The 21,656-nt window shown below is 43.6% G+C and overlaps 1 protein-coding gene across 1 annotated transcript in view; it reads left to right on the plus strand.

Moving 5' to 3' along the window:
• The first annotated feature begins 3,462 nt into the window (after nt 1–3,462).
• washc5 (WASH complex subunit 5) overlaps nt 3,463–21,656 on the plus strand; it is a 70,243-nt gene continuing 52,049 nt past the window's right edge. Inside the window, exons 1-5 of the mRNA XM_055634820.1 lie at nt 3,463–4,192; nt 5,453–5,598; nt 10,348–10,432; nt 11,540–11,640; nt 15,246–15,438. Of these exons, the coding sequence (XP_055490795.1) occupies nt 4,007–4,192; nt 5,453–5,598; nt 10,348–10,432; nt 11,540–11,640; nt 15,246–15,438 (711 nt within the window). The 5' untranslated portion in view covers nt 3,463–4,006. The remainder of the gene's footprint in view (nt 4,193–5,452; nt 5,599–10,347; nt 10,433–11,539; nt 11,641–15,245; nt 15,439–21,656) is intronic.

Below are 21,656 nucleotides of genomic sequence, written 5' to 3' on the forward strand. Positions count from 1 at the left end.
GATACTTGCAAGGACATTCCATTTTAAAAATCTGCTCTTGATATTTGAATTAAAATGATGATTTGGACTTCATCATTGCTTGAGTGTACAGCCTTATTTGGCCCAATTTGTCGATGATGGTTTTGAAACTCCACACAACAATACTTCCATTTTGTCAGGTTATTCTGCAGTCTTGGACAGTCACTTAAATTTGGGGTGATTGGAAAGGATAAATAAAAGCAATGCTAACTATTAAGGGCTTATAGCTTTGAGTAGTAAACCTTATCAATTGTCAATTCACATCGGAGTCTAGCTAGATTTGGGAATAAAGTTGGTCAAAAAACAGTTACAACACCCAACAAATGTGTTTATTGTGATTATTCAGTGGGTAATTATGCCTACATCTGCTGTAATGTGCATACTTTAGGGACCTAGAGCAATATTAATTTTGGATCTGTGAAGGATTTTATGAGAACAGGAGAAAAATATTTGCAAAAATATTAATTTTACCTGTTTCAATGGAGAATTCCACACCAACTTTAAAGGCGATTTGCACTGTCTATGATGCTGCTGAGCTTATAGGTCTGAATGTCCAAGGAATATTTCCAAGGAAATAAGGGCAAAGAAATGCAAGTCAATTGTATTCCATTGCCAGCTGGTTTTCCCCGTCAGACTTTTAAACAAACTAAATATAGTTGCACCAGACTGTTTTATAAGGCACAGGTGGGTGCTTAAAGTTCAGACTCTAATGCTACCTGACCTACAATACAACCAGCATTTTCTGCTTTTATCTCAGCTTTTCAACATCTGTTGTATTTTACCTTAAGACACAAATGATAATTTATCAACATTTTGGTGCCTCTGAAGTTTTATGAAGATGTTTGTAAGTTTATGATTGTTTTTTCAAATGTATTAATATGAATATATGAAAATACACTTCATTAGAATTTTTTTCATGCAAAGCAATAAAATATTTCTGGATTTTCTAAACTCTGAAGTTAGAATGTTAGAATGCTGTCTCTTTTGTTTAGTTAGAACAGGAACAACACGATAGTCCCCACCAGACTGGCCGGGAAGCTACTGGAATTGGGTTCAACACCTCCCTGTGTGCCTGGGTCCTGGACTTTCTCACCGCCAGGCCCCAGGTAGTCAAGATGGGAGGGAATACATCGAAGTCCCTCACCCTGAGCACAGGATCGCCCCAGGGTTGCGTCCTCAGCCCCCTATTGTACTCCCTGTACACACATGACTGTGTGGCTAGGTTCAGCTCCAATTCAATAATCAAGTTTGCTGATGACACTGTGGTGGTGGGCCTGATCTCAGACAATGATGAGAAGGCCTACCGGGAGGAGGTGGCTGATCTAGCACTCTGGTGCCAGGAGAACAGCCTCCTCTTGAACATCAAAAAAACGAAGGAGCTGATCATGGACTTTAGGAGGGCACATCATCCGAGGACGTACACTCCATTGAGTATAAATGGGGATCCTGTGGATAGGGTGAACTGTTTTAAATATCTGGGAGTCCACATCTCTGAGGATTTGACATGGTCATCACACGCCTCAGCACTGGTGAGTAAGGCAAGGCAGCGCCTTTACCACCTCAGGCAATTGAGGAAATTCAGAGTGTCTCCGAGGATCCTCCAGTGCTTCGACGCAGCGGCGGTGGAAAGCATCGTGGCCGGGAACATTACCATCTGGTTCGGGAATTGCTCTGCCAAGGACAAGAAGGCTCTGCAGAGAGTAGTGCGTTCGGCCGAACGCACTATGGGAACTTCACTCACCCCCCTGCAGGAACTATACAACAGGAGGTGCAACTCCAGAGCAAACAAAATCATGAGAGACCTCTTCCACCCCCTGCAACGGACTGTTCCAGCCGCTACAGTCAGGCAAACGCCTCCGTTGCCATGCAGTGAGAACGGAGAGGTTGAGAAGGAGTTTCTTCCCAGAGGCAATTCGGACTGTAAACGCCTTTCTCACCAGGGACTAACTGTACAGAACGTTTTTCCTTCTATTATTTATTATCTAAAATAATATGTGTGTTATGATTGTGTTTATAATTTGTTTGGTTGTTTTGTTGTTCCGCGAGCATTGCCACTTTCATTTCACTGCACATCTCGTACGTGTATGTGACAAATAAACTTGACTTGACTTGACTTGAAGGAGAGGAATAAAGAGTGGCTGTTGAAGGGAATGCTAAAGAAATGCCTTGTAAACACATTGCTTATCCTGTTCAACCCATTACAAGCATCAAAAACATTATGAATTGTTGTTCCTATTACACCGGAATATGGTTGCAAGTATGATTACAGTCACACCCATATACCCTCAATACATTAGGAAAAATCAAAAATCTGCAAATGCTGGAAATTGGAAATTTAACAGAAAATGCTGGAAATGCAAAAGGTATAAATGCAAAAGGTAAGCAACATCTGTAGAAGAGAAATAATGTTTAAGGTTGAAAGCTGTCAGTTCTTCAAGTACTTAAAACATTAACTGTTTCTCATTCTTTTGAATGTTGTGCATGGGATCCACACACAAATAGAAACATTTCTTCCATTGAACGTGTCCAAAGACAGGCAGCTCGATTTGTTACATATACCTATGAGAGAGATGTGAGTGTTACCAAACTTCTGAATTCACTGGTGTGGAATCCTCTCCATGACAGAAGTAAAGTTCACCGTTTAACCTGTTTTTACAAAATGTTAAATGGTCAGCTCAACATAGATTATCAAACTTACACCAAACCCAAACCAATTAGGAGCAGACAAGGGCATTCGATCCAATTTGATATACTAGCTACCAAGACAGATGTGTACAGCAATTCATTCTTCCCCCCCTGAATTAAAGCATGGAATAGTCTTCACCCTACCATAGTTACTCAACCAGATGCAACTAAATTTAAGGTAGTTCTTCTTCTCCAAAAATCCTTTTTTGCTTAAGTCCACCCTCCGCCACCTCCAGTTTCAATTCCATTTGTCATATTTTGGAGGACCAAGAATGAAGAATGTTCTCAATGTGACATGTTGGTCGTGGGATTAGATTGTCCATTACCCAGTGGATCACTCCCTTTGACTTTTAAGTATAGTCAATGCATATTTAATTTTGCACCCCATAGAACAGTGACTCATCTCATGGTGAGACACTGTTCTTTGAAGTACAAATAACATTTGTACTTAATATAATTGCATATTTAATTGCAAGTATATTTTAAAATCCTCAAACACCACCTCATCACTGCACTTCGTCCGTCAGGCTGGACATTTTCTCTTCGGGCATCTGGAATGGTCAATTGCAGCAGATGCCTTGGCCAGATAACACTGTTGACATATTTCAAAGTAGCCCTGGCCTTGTAATAATTCTTGTCAATTACCAGAGTCCCCAGATCAAATATCCGCAAATCTCCAGTAAAATAAAATAAATGGGAAACGGAATATTTAAAGATTGAATTGTCAGCATTTTCTTTTTAAATAGAAAAATACATTTTGAACTAAATAAACCTTTAAAATAATGAACTAAAGCGCCCAATAGGGCAAGCCGTTCATTCTGCAGAGAGAGAGATGCATAATAAATCATTTTTTATTAAATGGGGAGAGTTGTTTTGTCGTTCTGTGATATTAGGAAGAAGCAAAACAGAAACAAATCATGCATCGCTCGGCACCAGCAAAGTGCTACACTTGGTCACATGCTGGGTTGACAGGAAGGAGTCAAATGATCAACATGGAAGAACGAGTGTGAGCTCTGTGCACTGAACCCTGTGAGATAAGCACAACGAGCCCTTGCACAATTACCTCCTGTTGTGTAATGTGTGTGCGGGGGAGCAACTGATGCCGCCCGTGGGATTTCTCCCCTGGATTTGCACGGAAGTCGGAGCGACCCTGGGATATTCGCCAGAGCAGGAGGGATCATTGCAGCAATGAGCACAGGCTGGGTGCAATAGATCCAGCAGGATCACCGTGTTGAGGGAGAGAGAGAGTGTCAGGTCGGTCGGTCGGTGCCCGTCCCGAGTTTGCATTTGCCTCTCCTCAGCCATGGTGGATTTCCTGGCGGACAACAACCCCTGTGGGCAGGCGATTCTGCGGATCGTGTCCCGGGGTAACGCCATCATTGCTGAACTTTTGAGACTGTCCGAGTTCATCCCGAGCGTGTTCAGACTCCGAGACAAAGCCGAGCAGCAGAAGTATGGAGACATCATATGTGACTTCAGTTACTTCAAGGTGAGGGGGCTCTGTACCCGAGTATCCTTAGTTCGATGTGTTCGCAGTCGTGTGCTGGTTTATAACCTGATTAAAGTTCACTGTAACAGTCTCCCCCTGTTGCATTTTGGTCGCAGCTTTATTGATTCATTGCAATTAATTCATTGCATGTGACATTTAAATCGCTGGTGGTTTGCATTATAGTTTCTTGTTTATCTTAGCCTTGGCAAATTCTTGCTGACTTCCCCCAATCTTTAGACAGTCGTTCATCTCCTTCAGATGGTATCGGATCCCCCGCCTACAGTAATGATAGATTCCGAGGCGAGGATTGCAAGAACATTTTGGGGAGGGGGGAGGGGATGCAAGCAACAAAACAAAACTGCTCTTGCACTAATTAAACATTATTTTAGCTTCTGCCATACAACCGAAATATTTATCGGCATAATTGAGAACATCCAGAAAAGACTTGCGTCGGTTGCACTTCCTGCCCACAAACTACTTCCTGGTGTAATTGTATGATATACAGCATTGGCAATATAGATTGCAGCATCACTGCTTCTTAGTTAGCTCTGTGCGCCAGGCCTCTCAGTCTATGTAGCCTCAGCCTGGCCCTGGCTGCCAAATGGACCAATGGAATGCTTAATTTAATGTAAAACACCTACACTGATGGCAGGACTTGCATTTGTATAGCACCTTTTACAACCTTAGGCCACATTAAAGCCTCTTGTGAATCCTGTAATAATGTATGACACACCGTGGACAGTTTGTGTGCAGCAAATGCTTATAAGCAGCTGTTGGATGTTTAAATAATGTTTGAATGATATTGAATAAGTGATGGATAATGGCCCAAGTGGAACCAGCATGCTTTTTTTTAAAAAAGAGTGCCAGGTGATTTGAATGCACACTTGCTGTGATCATAAATCCCGAGATCATAAATGAGTGGCATATAAATCCAGGGTCTATGTCTGAGCTCAGTTGCCATCATGTTTATCAATAAGAACTCTTGTTACTTGAAGTGGGTCTGGCATATTTATTGATAATTAAAGTTGAGCACACACTGTTGTTGGGGCTTACTTTGACAATACAATTGGCCCCAAATTGATAAATGGTAGTTAGAAAAGAGAAGCAAAATTGAAATGGTGGTGAAATTGGAGAAAGCCAGTTGCATTCCTGTCAACTGATAAAACATTTTAATCAGAATTAATACTCGTGTTAAGCATTTATGATTATTCTTTTTAAGGAATGACTGTTAGTTAACAACACAGTAAATCTTGTTTTAAGGGTCCTGATGACTATGAAGGGAAGTTGGACTCGAAGTCAGAGCTTCAGGATCTAGATGAAGAATTTCGTGAAAATCACATTGAAATATTGACAAGATTCTACCTTGCTTTTGAAAGTGTTCACAAATACGTATTTGATTTGTCCAGGTAAAAGTGTGTTCTATTAATGTGTGCAAAGCTGAATTTTAATTGGGGAATAAGAATTGGAAACCTGAATTTGATTCATGGCATTGATGAAAAATTACTTTTCTGTTCGGAAATTTAATTATTGATTTATCTATATTGTCATGCCACATGAATACGGGATCTTCGGCCTAACTTGCCCATGCAGAGCAATCTGCCACATCTATACTAGGCCCACCTATCTGCATTTGCCCATATCTCTCTAAACCTTTCCAGTCCATGTACCTGTCCAAATGTCTTTTAAATGTTGTTATAGCACCTGCCTCAACTACCTCCTTTGGCAGCTCATTCCATTTAAAAGTTGTCCCTCGAGTTCCTTTTAAAATTTCCTCTCATTACATAGAAACATAGAGACATAGAAATTAGGTGCAGGAGTAGGCCATTCGGCCCTTCGAGCCTGCACCGCCATTCAATATGATCATGGCTGATCATCCAACTCAGTATCCCGTACCTGCCTTCTCTCCATACCCCCTGATCCCCTTAGCCACAAGGGCCACATCTAACTCCCTCTTAAATATAGCCAATGAACTGGCCTCAACTACCCTCTGTGGCAGAGAGTTCCAGAGATTCACCACTCTCTGTGTGAAAAAAAGTTCTCATCTCGGTTTTAAAGGATTTCCCCTTTATCCTTAAGCTGTGAGCCCTTGTCCTGGACTTCCCTAACATCGGGAACAATCTTCCTGCATCTAGCCTGTCCAACCCCTTAAGAATTTTGTAAGTTTCTATAAGATCCCCTCTCAATCTTCTAAATTCTAGAGAGTATAATCCAAGTCTATCCAGTCTTTCTTCATAAGACAGTCCTGACATCCCAGGAATCAGTCTGGTGAACCGTCTCTGCACTCCCTCTATGGCAATAATGTCCTTCCTCAGATTTGGAGACCAAAACTGTACGCAATACTCCAGGTGTGGTCTCACCAAGACCCTGTACAACTGCAGTAGAACCTCTCTGCTCCTATACTCAAATCCTTTTGCAGTGAAAGCTAACATACCATTCGCTTTCTTTACTGCCTGCTGCACCTGCATGCCTACCTTCAATGACTGGTGTACCATGACACCCAGGTCTCGCTGCATCTCCCCCTTTCCCAATCGGCCACCATTTAGATAATAGTCTGCTTTCCTGTTTTTTCCACCAAAATGGATAACCTCACATTTATCCACATTATACTGCATCTGCCAAACATTTGCCCACTCACCCAGCCTATCCAAGTCACCCTGCAGTCTCCTAGCATCCTCCTCACAGCTAACACTGCCCCCCAGCTTAGTGTCATCCGCAAACTTGGAGATATTGCCTTCAATTTCCTCATCCAGATCATTAATATATATTGTAAATAGCTGGGGTCCCAGTACTGAGCCTTGGGGTACCCCACTAGTCACTGCCTGCCATTGTGAAAAGGACCCGTTTACTCCTACTCTTTGCTTCCTGTTTGCCAGCCAGTTCTCGATCCACATCAATACTGAACCCCCAATGCCTTGTGCTTTAAGTTTGTATACTAATCTCTTATGTGGGACCTTGTCGAAAGCCTTCTGGAAGACCAGATACACCACATCCACTGGTTCTCCCCTATCCACGCTACTAGTTACATCCTCGAAAAATTCTATAAGATTCGTCAGACATGATTTACCTTTCGTAAATCCATGCTGACTTTGTCCAATGATTTCACCACTTTCCAAATGTGCTGCTATCCCATCTTTAATAACTGACTCTAGCAGTTTCCCCACTACCGATGTTAGACTAACTGGTCTGTAATTCCCCATTTTCTCTCTCCCACCCTTCTTAAAAAGTGGGGTTACGTTTGCTACCCGCCAATCTTCAGGAACTACTCCAGAATCTAAAGAGTTTTGAAAGATTATTACTAATGCATCCACTATTTCTGGAGCTACTTCCTTAAGTACTCTGGGATGCAGCCTATCTGGCCCTGGGGATTTATCGGCCTTTAATCCATTCAATTTACCCAACACCACTTCCCGGCTAACCTGGATTTCACTCAATTCCTCCAACTCCTTTGACCCGCGGTCCCCTGCTATTTCCGGCAAATTATTTATGTCTTCCTTAGTGAAGACGGAACCAAAGTAGTTATTCAATTGTTTAAGAGGGAACTGCAGATGCTGGAGAATCGAAGGTTACACAAAAAAAAGCTGGAGAAACTCAGCGGGTGCAGCAGCATCTATGGAGTACCGGAAATTGGAGGAACAGCACCTCATATTCCGTTTGGGGAGTCTGCACCCCGGGGGCATGAACATCGAATTCTCCCAATTTTGTTAGTACTTGCTGTCTCCTCCCCTTCCTCAGCCCCCCTGCTGTCTCCTCCCATCCCCCAGCCTTCTGGCTACTCCTCCTTTTCCCTTTCTTGTCCCCACCCACCCCCGCCCCCGATCAGTCTGAAGAAGGGTTTCGGCCCGAAACGTTGCCTATTTCCTTCGCTCCATAGATGCTGCTGCACCCGCTGAGTTTCTCCAGCTTTTTTTTGCGTAACCTAGTTATTCAATTGGTCCGCCATATCCTTGTTCCCCATGATCAACTCACCTGTTTCTGACTGTAAGGGACCTACATTTGTTTTAACTAATCTCTTTCTTTTCACATATCTATAAAAACTTTTGCAGTCAGTTTTTATGTTCCCTGCCAGTTTTCTTTCATAATCTATTTTTCCTTTCCTAATTAAGCCCTTTGTCCTCCTCTGCTGGTCTTTGAATTTCTCCCAGTCCTCCGGTATGCTGCTTTTTCTGGCTAATTTGTACGCATCATCCTTCGCTTTGATACTATCCCTGATTTCCCTTGTTATCCATGGATGTACTACCTTCCCTGATTTATTCTTTTGCCAAACTGGGATGAACAATTTTTGTAGTTCATCCATGCAGTCTTTAAATGTCTTCCATTGCATATCCACCGTCAACCCTTTTAGAATTAATTGCCAGTCAATCTTGGCCAATTCACGTCTCATACCCTCAAAGTTACCTTTCTTTAAGTTCAGAACCATTGTTTCTGAATTAACAATGTCACTCTCCATCCTAATGAAGAACTCAACCATATTATGGTCACTCTTGCCCAAGGGGCACGTACAACAAGGTCGCTAACTAACCCTTCCTCATTACTCAATACCCAGTCTCGTTGGTTCCTCTACATGTTGATTTAGATAACTATCCCGCATACATTCCAAGAAATCCTCTTCCTCAGCACCCCTGCCAATTTGATTCACCCAATCTATATGTAGATTGAAGTCACCCATTATAACCGTTTTGCCTTTGTCGCACGCATTTCTAATTAAAGGGGGAGATTCTCATTAAACCTATGTTCTTTGGTTCTTGATTGTTGCACTCTTGGTCAATGTCTCTGTGCATTTACCCTATCCATTCATACAGTCATAGAGTGATACAGCATGGAAACAGGCCCTGCAGCTCAACTTTCCCACACCAGCCAACATGTCCCAGCTCCACTAGTCACACCTGCCTGCGCGTGGTCCATATCCCTCCAAACTTGTCCTATCGATGTACCTAACTGTTTCTTAATTCCTCTCATGATCTTATGCACCTCTGTAAGATCACCTCCCACCGCCTTGCTGGGATGCTAGGAGGTTGCAAGGTGACTTGGATAGGCTGGGTGAGTGGGCAAATGCATGACAGATGCAGTATAATGTGGATAAATGTGAGGTTATCCACCTTGGTGGCAAAAACAGGAAAGTAGACTATTATCTAAATGGTGGCCGATTAGGAAAAGGGGGAGATGCAACAAGACCTGGGTGTCATGGTACACCAGTCATTGAAAGTAGGCATGCAGGTGCAGCAGGCAGTGAAGAAAGCGAATGGTATGTTAGCATTCATAGCAAAAGGATTTGAGTATAGGAGCAGGGAGGTTCTACTGCAGTTGTACAGGGTCTTGGTGAGACCTCACCTGGAGTATTGCGTACAGTTTTGGTCTCCTAATCTGAGGAAAGCCATTCTTGCCATTGAGGGAGTTCAGAGAAGGTTCACCAGACTGATTCCTGGGATGTCAGGACTTTCATATGAAGAAAGACTGGATAGAATCGGTTTGTACTCGCTAGAATTTAAAAGATTGAGGGGGGATCTTATAGAAACTTACAAAATTCTTAAGGGGTTGGACAGGCTAGATGCAGGAAGATTGTTCCCGATGTTGGGGAAGTCCACGACAAGGGGTCACAGCTTAAGGATAGAGGGGAAATCCTTTAGGACCGAGATGAGAAAAACCTTTTTCACACAGAGAGTGGTGAATCTCTGGAACTCTCTGCCACAGAAGGTAGTTGAGGCCAGTTCATTGACTATATTTAAGAGGGAGTTAGATGTGGCCCTTGTGGCTAAAGGGATCTGGACGTATGGAGAGAAGGCAGGTACAGGATACTGAGTTGGATGATCAGCCATGATCATATTGAATGGCAGTGCAGGCTCGAAGGGCCGAATGGCCTACTCCTACATGTATTTTATATGTTTCTAAGTTCCTATGCTCTCCAAGGAATAAAGTCCTAGCCTGCCCAATCTCTACCCCATAGCTCAGCCCCTCAAGACCTGGTAATATCTGTGTAACTCTTCTCTGCACTGTTTGGTAGTCGTATCGTGTACATGATATACAATTTGTGGCACCTGTAATTGTGTGACTGTAAAGAAGAAGGAATTGTATGTGTCGTTCAATGGCTGTCTCAGCATTGCTTGTTACAGTGACACATAACCACTGTTGAATTAATCTACTTTGTTGGATTATTTCAGATTTCTTGAGGATCTCAATGAAGGTGTCTACATTCAGCAGACCCTTGAAACAGTACTGCTAAATGAAGATGGAAAACAACTTCTTGTAAGCTGCTATAACATATCACAAATACTTGTAACTATTAGAATGTATATGAAGAAAAGAAACAGCAAGCTGGGTGAAACTGAAATTCATCGAAACAAGTCCAATTCCGTTTCCACACTGACTGCCATTTACTTGTACTCTATTTTATTTCCCTACATTCCCATCAACTTTCCCTGGATTTGACCACTAACATTCACTGGAGCAGTTAGTTACAGCAGTCAATTAACCTACTAACTGGTCAGGATTGAACCGGAGTCCGTGGATTGTGAGTCAACAGTATGCCATCTAGATGTGCCAAGTTACAGATACATGACAGCAGGTAGTTATGCCGTAAAACCAACTAACATTCCTAGATACTTCGTGTTATAGAAAAATCGCTTTAGAAAAACACTCATGTCAATGGGAAAAGTATGGTTAAGGGCTGGAAAGTTTCTGATTCGCTGTAACATTTTATTTTCCCTGCAAGAACAGCTGTTCTTTCTGGTTGCAAAAAGTATCATGCAAGATATCAATAGGAAAGTGCATCAAATCACAATAGGATCTACTATTCACCCACTCCCCTGTTTGACAAGAAACTCCGGAACTATAATAGAAGGAAACCTAACAATCATTAATTTTTCCTCATTCTGCCAAGAAATGAAAGTGTATCGGGGGTATTGTACAACTACTTTTTTTTTAGTTTAGTATCAGCGCCCAGCCTTCATATTCTTTATTCACCAGCAGTAGTTTAGAATTTCTTGCCTGAAAGCTTGGAAGAATGTTCTTCTTGTTATCCTACCTACCAACAAACCCAATGTATCATACAAAATTTCTTCCCAGAGGCAATTCGGACTGTAAACGCCTATCTCACCAGGGACTAACTACAGAACGTTTTTCCTTCCATTATTTATTATGTAAAAGAATATGTGTGTTATGATTGTGTTTATAATTTGTTTGGTTGTTTTGTTGTTTGTCTTTTGCACAAAAGTCCGCGAGCATTGCCACTTTCATTTCACTGCACATCTCGTATGTGTATGTGACAAATAAACTTGACTTGACTTGACTTGAAAGACCACATATATTTGTTTTATTATTGCTGGCTAACTTGGTCCTATTGTTATTGTTCAGTGTGAAGCCCTGTACTTGTATGGAGTTATGCTGCTCGTGATTGACCACAAAATTGAAGGAGAGGTGCGAGAAAGGATGCTAGTTTCCTACTACAGATACAGGTAATGTACACTAAACAAAGGCAAGTATGCACAAGGTCTTGTCATTTCATGTCTTAATTGCAAATAATGTAACCTATTGACATGACTGTATTGCAAGGCACCGTAAACATAAACTGAGCAAGTGTTCAGTTTTTCCTTTTGAATTCCCATCAACTACTCCCCCCACACCCTTCCCCTATTCCAACAAAATGGGCAACATTTACAATTAACCTACAAACTTGCTTATTTTTGGGATGTGGAAGGAAACTGGAATACCAGGAGGAAACCCATGCATTCATATGTAGAACCTGCAAACTCCACATAGCACCCAAGGTCTGGATTGAACCCGGATCACTGGAGCACTGAGATGGCAGCTCTAACCACTGGACAATACTGTCTCACATTTCACTAAACACTTCCTGTTTGGTAATGCCAGAGCACATGGAATTGAAGGCAAATTACTGTTTCAGTTAGGACATTCTCTAGACAGCAGGAAACTGAGAGTTGGGACAATTAGTAAGATATATTAACAGGATATGACTAATGGTGCCTCGTGAAGTTTTGTAATGGGGCTGGAGTTGATCATTGCTTTCCAAATGACTTGGATGGAAAACTGAAGGCATACGACATCTGGGCTGTGGTGGCGTTTGCGGCTGCGGCGACCTGACTTCGGAGCCTCGGAGGCTTGGCCGCGGGCCCAGTGGACGACAACATCGGGAGCTCGCAGGTCCCAGGTTGGTGACCGATTCTCGGAAGCTCCTGCAACAACAGCTTCATCCGCTGGACTGGAGGGCGGCAGCTTTGACCGCCCCGGGCTGCGGAGTTTGAACCGGCCCGTTCGCGTAGCTCGGATTCAGCCGCGGGACTTACCATCACCCGGCGGAGGGCCCGACAACGGAAGCCTAGATCGCCTCAACGCAGAGGGAGAACAAGGAGGGAAGAGACAAGGACTTTAAGACTTTTGCCTTCCATCACAGTGAGGAGGTGCCTGGTGAACTCACTGTGGTGGATGTTAAGATAGACAAAAATGTTGGAGAAACTCAGCGGGTGCTGCAGCATCTATGGAGCGAAGGAAATGGGCAACGTTTCCGGCCAAAACCCTTCTTCAGACTGATGGAGGGTGTGGGTGGGGGGGGGAGATGAAAAGAAAAAGGAAGAGGTGGAGCCCGAGGGCTGAGGTAAAGCTGAGAAGGGGAGGAGACAGCAAGGGCTAATGGAATTGGGAGAATTCAATGTTTATACCACTAGGGTGCAGACTGCCCAAGCGGAATATGAGGTGCTCTTCCTCCAATTTCCGGTGGTGCTCACTCTGGCCATGAAGGAGGCCCAGGACAGAGAGGTCGGATTCGGAATGGAATTGAAGTGCTGGGCCACCAGGAGGTCAGGTTGGATAATGCGGACCGAGTGGAGGTGTTCGGCGAAACGATCGCAAAGCCTACGCTTGGTCTCACCGATGTAGATCAGCTGACATCTAGAGCAGCGGAAGCAATAGATGAGGTTGGAGGAGATGCAGGTGAAACTCTGTTGCACCTGGAACGACTGCTTGGGTCCTTGAATGGAGGGGGGGGTAAAGTGACAAGTGTAGCATTTAAACTGGTGGATGTTAAACTGTGTTCATTGTGTGTTCTGTTATTTTATTCTATGTCATGATTGCAAGGTATGCAATTTTGTTCAGACTGAAAAGTCTGAATGACAATAAAGGATACTTTATACTTTATACGATCATTGTCTTGGGACCTTTAAAAAGATACAACAATGCTGAAAAGATTGAGCAGCAGAGGTTCAAGGGTGATTAGTTATTTGTGTGCATCATGGAAATGGGCAAATCAAGAATATAATCAAAAGCTTAAATGAAATGTTCTTCTCCATGTCTGGAGGACTAGAATATAAGTAGGTGAAAGTTGCCCGATACTGTACTAAATACTTAATGGAATCAGCTGAGTGCTTTGAGCTTCTTTGCGATTGTGCCATGAAAGAGTTATTGTTCATGGAGGTTGCTAACCAGCTGATTCAAAGATTTCAGAATTTAACTCTATATCAGTACATGTGGTTGACATTCCTACCTCATGCTTTTGCAGACATTCTTAATCCCTTTATTATTTTACACTGAAACGTAACCATTTGCAATTAATTTTTAATTATCCTTTGATCCTCTTAAAATAACAGATATTACTTCAGATGAGGCCAGTGAGGTTTGTTATGATAGTATATCGAGAGTGAAAGAGGTTGCAGAAAGTGATGGACATTGCCTGGCACATCATGGCCATTGACCTCTCCACAACTGAAAGGATCTAGAGGCAGTGTTACCTTAAGAAGGCAGCCAATATCATCAAAGGCCTTTACCATTCCTGGTCACACTCTCATCTCACTCTTGCTATTGGGGAAACAGGTACAGTGGTTTGAGAACTGTTACCTCCAGGTTCAAGAAAAGCTTCTTCCCATCAAATATAAGCCTCTTGAATCACACTGCACAAATCTAACCTTGCCTCAGGAAAGAATTTCTCTGGCCTCTGACAGATTGTACTATTTGCATTGGCTTGTATTGTTATACCCTGCCTACCTGGTGTAACTGGATTTATTGTTTACTAGACTATGGGAGGTGGTGTGGATGGGGGGGGGGTTGAGCTGGTGTGGGGGTGGTGTGGGGGATGAGGTGGTGTGGGGTGGTGGGGGTGGGGGGAAGGGGGGAGGAGTAAAGAGCGGGTGTGGGGGGAGGGGAAAGGAGGGTGCGGGGGGGGAGGGGTTGAAGAGACTCCACTCAGCGGCCACTGGCCGCGGCACCACACAACACCTCCCAACTCCACACAGCGGCTTACCCGACTCCACACAGCCGGCTCTTCCAACTCCACACAGCCGGCTTTTCCGATCCCACACAGCTGGCTTTTCCGATTCCATACAGCCAGCTTTTCCGACTCCAAACAGCGGCTTTCCTGACTCTACTCTTGCGGACTCAATCAGGACTACTTGCGGACTCAGCCCCGCCTCCTGGGCTTTATTCTCCAGCGTGTGCCGGAAGGGGCGTTACCTTCATGGTAACTGACAGGAGAAGACCAATCTGCTTATCTCATGATATTTTAAACCTTCATAACTTTTGTAAAATTCCATCGACCGGAACAAAACGTGGTGGGTTGGATTAGAGGAGAACGGTGAGTAAGGTGGCGAAAAAATCCTATCGATAAACGGTACAGTTTTTGAGCAAATTTAAAAACAAAAAAGCAAACCGGAAGTGGACAAGATAAGTGTTTTAGTAATAGTATAGATTGTAAATGGATTTGTTGTTATGTTAAAGTGCTGGTAAAGGTGCAGCAAGTAAGAATTTGATTGTGCTGCTCCTGGTCCATATGACAATTAAACACTCATGACTAGTGCGTGTACTTCATCAAACTAAAGCGTTACCACATAATATCACCAGGACTCTCAATTTTAACTGAATATTTTATTTTAATAAATTTAAAGCTAAGAGAAAGAATGTAAATAATGTCCAATCTTTTAATTTATGAATGTGTTTTTACTGGTGAAATTGGTGGGGGGGCATGGAATAATTTTGGATTTTTTGTTGGTGCTTTTCAGCAGCCAATGATTTTGTGCCCAGACAGTAAGTGACTAATGTATTGTGTCTGTTACAGTGCAGCACGTTCATCCTCTGATTCAAATTTGGATGATATCTGCAAGCTGCTGCGTAGCACGGGATATTCCTCGCAGCCTGGCTCAAAAAGGCCTCCTAATTACCCAGAGAGCTACTTCCAAAGAGTGCCCATTAACAAGACATTTATCTCAATGGTGGTTGGCCGGTTACGCTCAGATGACATTTACAACCAGGTTAGTGGTCTACAGCATCCAAATGCATGCCATTTAAAACAATGGTGACATCTGAAGGATAGGGGTACTGATTGGGGATGATCAGCCATGATCACTTTGAATGGTGGTGCTGGCTCAAAGGGCCGAATGGCCTACTCTTGCACCTATTGTCTATTAACAGAAAAGAGCACGAGCAGATGATTCCCCAAGTTCGGGAAGCAGTCAGAGGTGAGGCCGTGACCATTTAGGTAAGACCATATTTGGACCTTTGTGAGCCGTTTTGGATCCCAAGTCTGAGGAATGATGTGCTGCCATTGGAGAGGGTCGAGAGGATGTTTATGAGAATTATCCCAGGGATGATTGGATTAATTTATGAAGGATCTAGGGCCTGTCCTCACTGGAGTTTAGAAAAATGAGAGGGATCTCATTGAAACCTACCAAATAATGAAAGGCCTAGATAGAGGCTTAGCAAGCATTTCTGGTCCCTTATCTGGTGTATTTTATAACTTACAACAGTTTAAAAGGATATATTTATTTCATTATGCTCCTCAAAATACTAGAATTCATAGCATCACAGGTGGACATTCACTTGTTTGTTTAAACCATTGTTGTCTTTGGCCATAATTAAGCAGATGTTAACTCTCAAGGGAAAAACATGAAAATTCACCAAAAAACCTACAGTCATTAATTATTTTAAGTTCTCTGTTTTGTAGCTGATAAAGGCCTTATGGAAATCTGTAATATCCTCATTTAAAAAACTTAAAGAAAATAATTCTGTATGTTTCAACATTATCTGATTCTAATTTTAAGGATTTAAATTTCAGTTTTGTGCATATAAATTGATATATAAATCATACCTATGAGCCAGTGATTTTGATTGACAGATCAGTTATGCCTCCATAATGCCCTCCATAATGTTTGAGACAAAGACCCATCATTTATTTATTTGCCTCTGTACTCCATAATTTGAGATTGGTAATAGAAAAAAAATCACTTGTGGTTAAAGTGCACATTGTCAGATTTTAATAAAGGCCATTTCTATACATTTTGGTTTCACCATGTCGAAATTACAGCAGTGTTTATACATAGTCCCCCCCATTTCAGTGCATCATAATGTTTGGGATACAGCAATGTCATGTAAATGAAAGTAGCCATGTTTAGTATTTTGTTGCATATCCTTTGCGCGAATGACTGCTTGAAATCTGCGATTCATGAGGACCAAAGTTGTGCCAATGAAAGTCAATGAAGCCATTATGAGACTGAGAAACAAGAATAAAACTGTTAGAGACATCAGCCAAACCCAAGGTTTCACCAGTTGCTGGGTGGTGATGCTCTGCCAGGCCTGTATTGCAGCCATCTTTAGCTTATGCTTGTTTTGTGGGCTAGTCTCCTTCAGTTTTCTCTTCAGCATTTAAAACGCATGCTCAATAGGGGTTCAGATCGGGTGATTGACTTGGTTACGCAAGAATTTACCATTTTTTACTTTTGAAAAAGTCCTTTGTTGCTTTGGCAGTACGTTTGGGATCACTGTCTTGCTTTAGAATGAACCGCCGGCCAATGAGTTTTGAGGCATTTATTTGAACTCGAGCAGATAGGATGTGTATACACTTCAGAATTCATTATGCTACTACCATCAGCAGCTGAATCATCAATGAAGATAAGTAAGCCAGTACCTTAGGAGCCACACATGCCCAGGCCACAACACCCCCACTACCGTGTTTCACAGATGAGGTGGTAAGCTGTGGATCTTGGGCAGTTCCTTCTCTCCTCCATACTTTGCTCTTCCCATCATTCTGATATAAGTTAATCTTTGTTGCATCTGTCCACAAGACCTTTTTTTCCAGAACTGTGGTTGCTCTTTTAAGTATTTCTTGGGAAACTGTAACCTGGCCATCCTATTTTTGTGGCTAATCAGTGGTTTGCATCTTACAGTTTAGCCTCTGTATTTCTGTTCATAAAGTCTTCTGCGGACAGTGGTCATTGACAAATTCACACCTGAATAGTGTTTCTGATCATTATATCAGAATGATGGGAATTTGTTTCTCTGCTAAGACCAGCATTCTGTGCTTTTTGATAATTGGCTTCTGCTATGCGAATATTTATTTGGTGAGTGAATTTTGCAGGATTCTGAAGTATCGAGTGTGCATCATAACTCCAACTTTGCACTATCTCTATTATTATAAAACTCTGATCTTGGATGTTTACTTGTACGTTTGCTTGCTTGAACTTTTTCTTTGATTCACATTTCCTCGAAAACCCGACACAGTAACAGTGAAATTTTTACATATTCCGGTAGAGATTTACCTCATGATTTCAAAAATCCACTCATCTGAAAATTTGATTCATTATTTCCCGAGTTTTTTACAAAAATTGTTCACCAAACTGACATCCTTTTCAAATCTAATGTGCTGAAGCGAGCTGGATGACGTCACAATGCCTCTGCTCCTCGCGGCAAGCTGATTATTTCCCTCCTCTTCTTTTCTTTACCCTTCTGAGCAACAGGACCGGTCTCTGTACCAGAGGCCCGGCTGCTGTCGCTACCCCCAGGTAGGCTCTCCGCCCCAACAGTACTCAACCAGGACTACTTATTGCCAAGGTGTACAGCCACCGGGGTACTCGCTAGTCCCTGCCTCTGCCCCTTGCCCTTCCTAACCGTGACCCACTTGTCTGCCTCCCATGGTCTTGGAGTGGCCACCTCTCTATAACTCCTCTCTATGACCTCACTCTCCCAGACCAGACAAAGGTCATCGAGCTGCTGCTCCAGGTTCCTAATACGGTCCCTTAGGAGCCCCATCCCGACGCACCTGGCGCAGATGTGGACGTCTGGAAAGCTATCAGACTCCATGCCCTCCCACATCTGACATCCAGAACAGTAAACTGCCCTGGGCCTCATTCTCCCCCCTTACCCAGGATACAATACAAAGTGCTGGAAGAAATCAGCAGGGATCTGACTCTCAATCAGCTGCTCCCTCTAGTCCACTTCCACCAATCAGCGGCTTCCTCTAGTCCACTTCCACCAATCAGCTGCTTCCTCTAGTCCGCTTCCACCAATCAGCTGCTTCCTCAAGCCTACTTATTTTGAACTGTGAATGGAACGTTGCAGAGTTGGGTTCCTCCCAATGGCTCCTGGGCCTCTGTGAATCAAAGCCCCGCGATCGGGTTTTAAACTCACCGCCCGGACTCTGCTCCTCCCGCACCAACGGCTCCTGGGTGTTTGGAAATGCTAAAGTTGCCTTGCCTAATTAAAGTTGCATTGCCTTCTATATAATTAAGTCTCATCTTGACCTAATATTGGGAGAGGGATTATAAAACCCAGATGTGTGGGCGTGGCGCAGTCTTTGCAAGATGGAGGAGTGAGAGGTCACTACTCGCTGTCTCCAGTGGCCCTGCACCCTGCTTGAAATGGTAAGAAACTGTACTTGAATTTGGTGACCTTGCACCCTGCTTGAAATGAAATTTCAAGAAATAGCCGTGAGTCAACTGCCAGCCCACCAGCTGTGAGTGAGTGAGCTGCCAGCACAACAGCCTTGAATGACTGAGCCACCAGCCCAAGAATGCATTTGGCCCACAATGTCCATACAAGCCCTCTGGAAACCAGTCCCTTCAGCCAAAAACACCCATACTAACCCATACTAGAAACTCCAGAAACAGGTGGAGAGGTGGAATAGTCCCTGTGATGCTGGGACCCAATGGGTCCCACTTAGGCTAGTATCACCTATACTTCCTCCTTGGACTTCATTTAAAAACCCCAATAGTTCTTTCAGGTGATGCAGAGATTCACTTACACCTCCTCCAAACTCATATACTGTACCTGCTGTTCCAGGTGTGGACTATATATATATATATTGTCGCTATCAATTTCTTTCCTCGTATTTTCTTAAAACATTTAAGTAAAATCTGGAGTGTAGTTCAGCTGGCTGGTAATTCTCTACTGACCTTTGCTTCCATGCTTCAGACACAAAGTGCCTGGGCAACTCAGCAGGTCAGGCAGCATCTCTGAAGAAAAGGGGTAGGTGACGTTTCATGTCGGGACCCTTCTTCAGTCTGAAGGATACTGACCCGAAATATCACTTGTCCTTTTCTACAGAGATGATGTTTGAGCTGCTGTGTTACTCCAGCACCTTGTGTCTATCTTTGGTGTAAACCCTGTTATCTGTAGGCTGGGCGATCATTTTGCGGAGCACCTTCGCACAGCGCACCTGAACCTACCTGATCTCCCAGTTGCCAAACACTTTAATTCTCCTCATTCCCACGCAGACCTTTCTATCCTCGGTCTCTTCCAGTGTCAGAGTGAGGCTAAATGCAAATTGGAGGAACAGCATCTCATATTTTGTTTGGGCAGCTTACAGCCCAATGGTATGAATATTGATTTATCTCACTTCAGGTAGCCCCGGCATTCCCTCTCTCCCTATTCCTTCCCCTTCCACACCCAAGTTGCACTAGCTTCTCGTTTTCACCCAACAAACAGCTAACAATGGCCTGCTTCTTTTACCATCGTTACTCTTTTATTCATTGTTCTTTATCTCTCCACATCATCGTTTCCCTTATCCCTAACCAGGCTGAAGAAGGGTCTCGACCCGAAACGTTACCCATCTCACCAGAGATGCTGCCTGTCCTGCTGAGTTACTCCAGCTTTTTGTATCTATCTTCGGTTTAAACCATCATCTGCAGTTCCTTCCTACACATATAACCATATAACCATATAACAATTACAGCACGGAAACAGGCCATCTCGACCCTTCTAGTCCGTGCCGAACACATAATCTCCCCTAGTCCCATATACCTGCGCTCAGATCATAACCCTCCATTCCCATCCCATCCATATAACTATCCAATTTATTTTTAAATGATAAAAACGAACCTGCCTCCACCACCTTCACTGGAAGCTCATTCCACACAGCTACCACTCTCTGAGTAAAGAAGTTGCCCCTCATGTTACCCCTAAACTTCAGTCCCTTAATTCTCATGTCATGTCCCCTTGTTTCAATCTTCCCTACTCTCAGTGGGAAAAGCTTTTCCACGTCAACTCTGTCTATCCCTCTCATCATTTTAAAAACCTCTATCAAGTCCCCCCTTAACCATCTGCGCTCCAAAGAATAAAGCCCTAACTTGTTCAACCTTTCTCTGTAACTTAGTTGCTGAAACCCAGGCAACATTCTAGTAAATCTCCTCTGTACTCTCTCTATTTTGTTGACATCCTTCCTATAATTAGGCGACCAAAATTGTACACCATACTCCAGAATTGGCCTCACCAATGCCTTGTACAATTTTAACATTACATCCCAACTTCTATACTTCTATACATCTGTAGTTCTTTGTTTCTACTGGTTTATTAACTATTTTATCCTCTGTTGTAAAGTGGATCACTGATAAGAAATAGAAAAATAAGTGCAACAGCTGCTAAGCAAGTACAGGTGCACAACCTTTTATCCGAAAGCCTTGGGACCAGACACGTTTCGTAATTCAGAATTTTTCGGTTCTCGGAATGGAAGAATTTTAGCGTAGATTTTAACGGCTGGCTCAGGTGGTAGAGTGCTCGGCTCATATCCGCAGGGTCGCCAGTTTGCGCCTCGATCCCGGCAGTTACTCGATCGCGAGTTTGAGTCTTCAATGTAGTTTTTTCTTGCAGAATAGGAGAGAATAGGGAGGGTTAGGCTGGGATCATTCTCTGCGAGATGATCTTAGTGCGGGAGACAAGTGTAGGAGAGGTGTACTGACTGTGTGGGCAGAACTTTGGAAGTGATTGCCCACCATTCTCAAAAGCCGCTGTGTCTCCCTGTCCCTGGGATAGCAGGGGGCGATCAAACAGCACAATACCCCCCTCCCCCTCCAACTCCAGAGGAATCCGCTCCCCGATGGGCCGCTACAGCGACAAGTGGCAGTTCGCCCACAGCCCGAGCTGCGCCCCCTCATCCGCAACCCGGGTTCCTCTGGAGTTGGAACGGGGCTGGGCTAGAGTTGCTGCTGGTTATGAGTCTCTGGGAGTTCCGTGCTTGCAGTCGGTGTCCCATTGGTCCTGACGTCTCCGGCCACCCCCCTGGACAGGAGCTGAGACTGGGAACTGTACTGCCCTTGCCCCCTCCCTCTGCAACTGCAAACAACCCCATTCTCCTGCAAGGGCGGTATAGTTCCCAGTCTCAGCTCCTGTACAGGGGGGTGGCCGGAGATGTCACAGCCCGAGCTGCGCCCCCTCATCTGCAACCCCAAGAACAAGACGTACCTTGCACACTATCGGCTTC

The sequence above is a fragment of the Leucoraja erinacea genome, chromosome 4 (genome assembly GCF_028641065.1).
Source record: "Leucoraja erinacea ecotype New England chromosome 4, Leri_hhj_1, whole genome shotgun sequence".
Classification (NCBI taxonomy): domain Eukaryota; kingdom Metazoa; phylum Chordata; class Chondrichthyes; order Rajiformes; family Rajidae; genus Leucoraja; species Leucoraja erinaceus.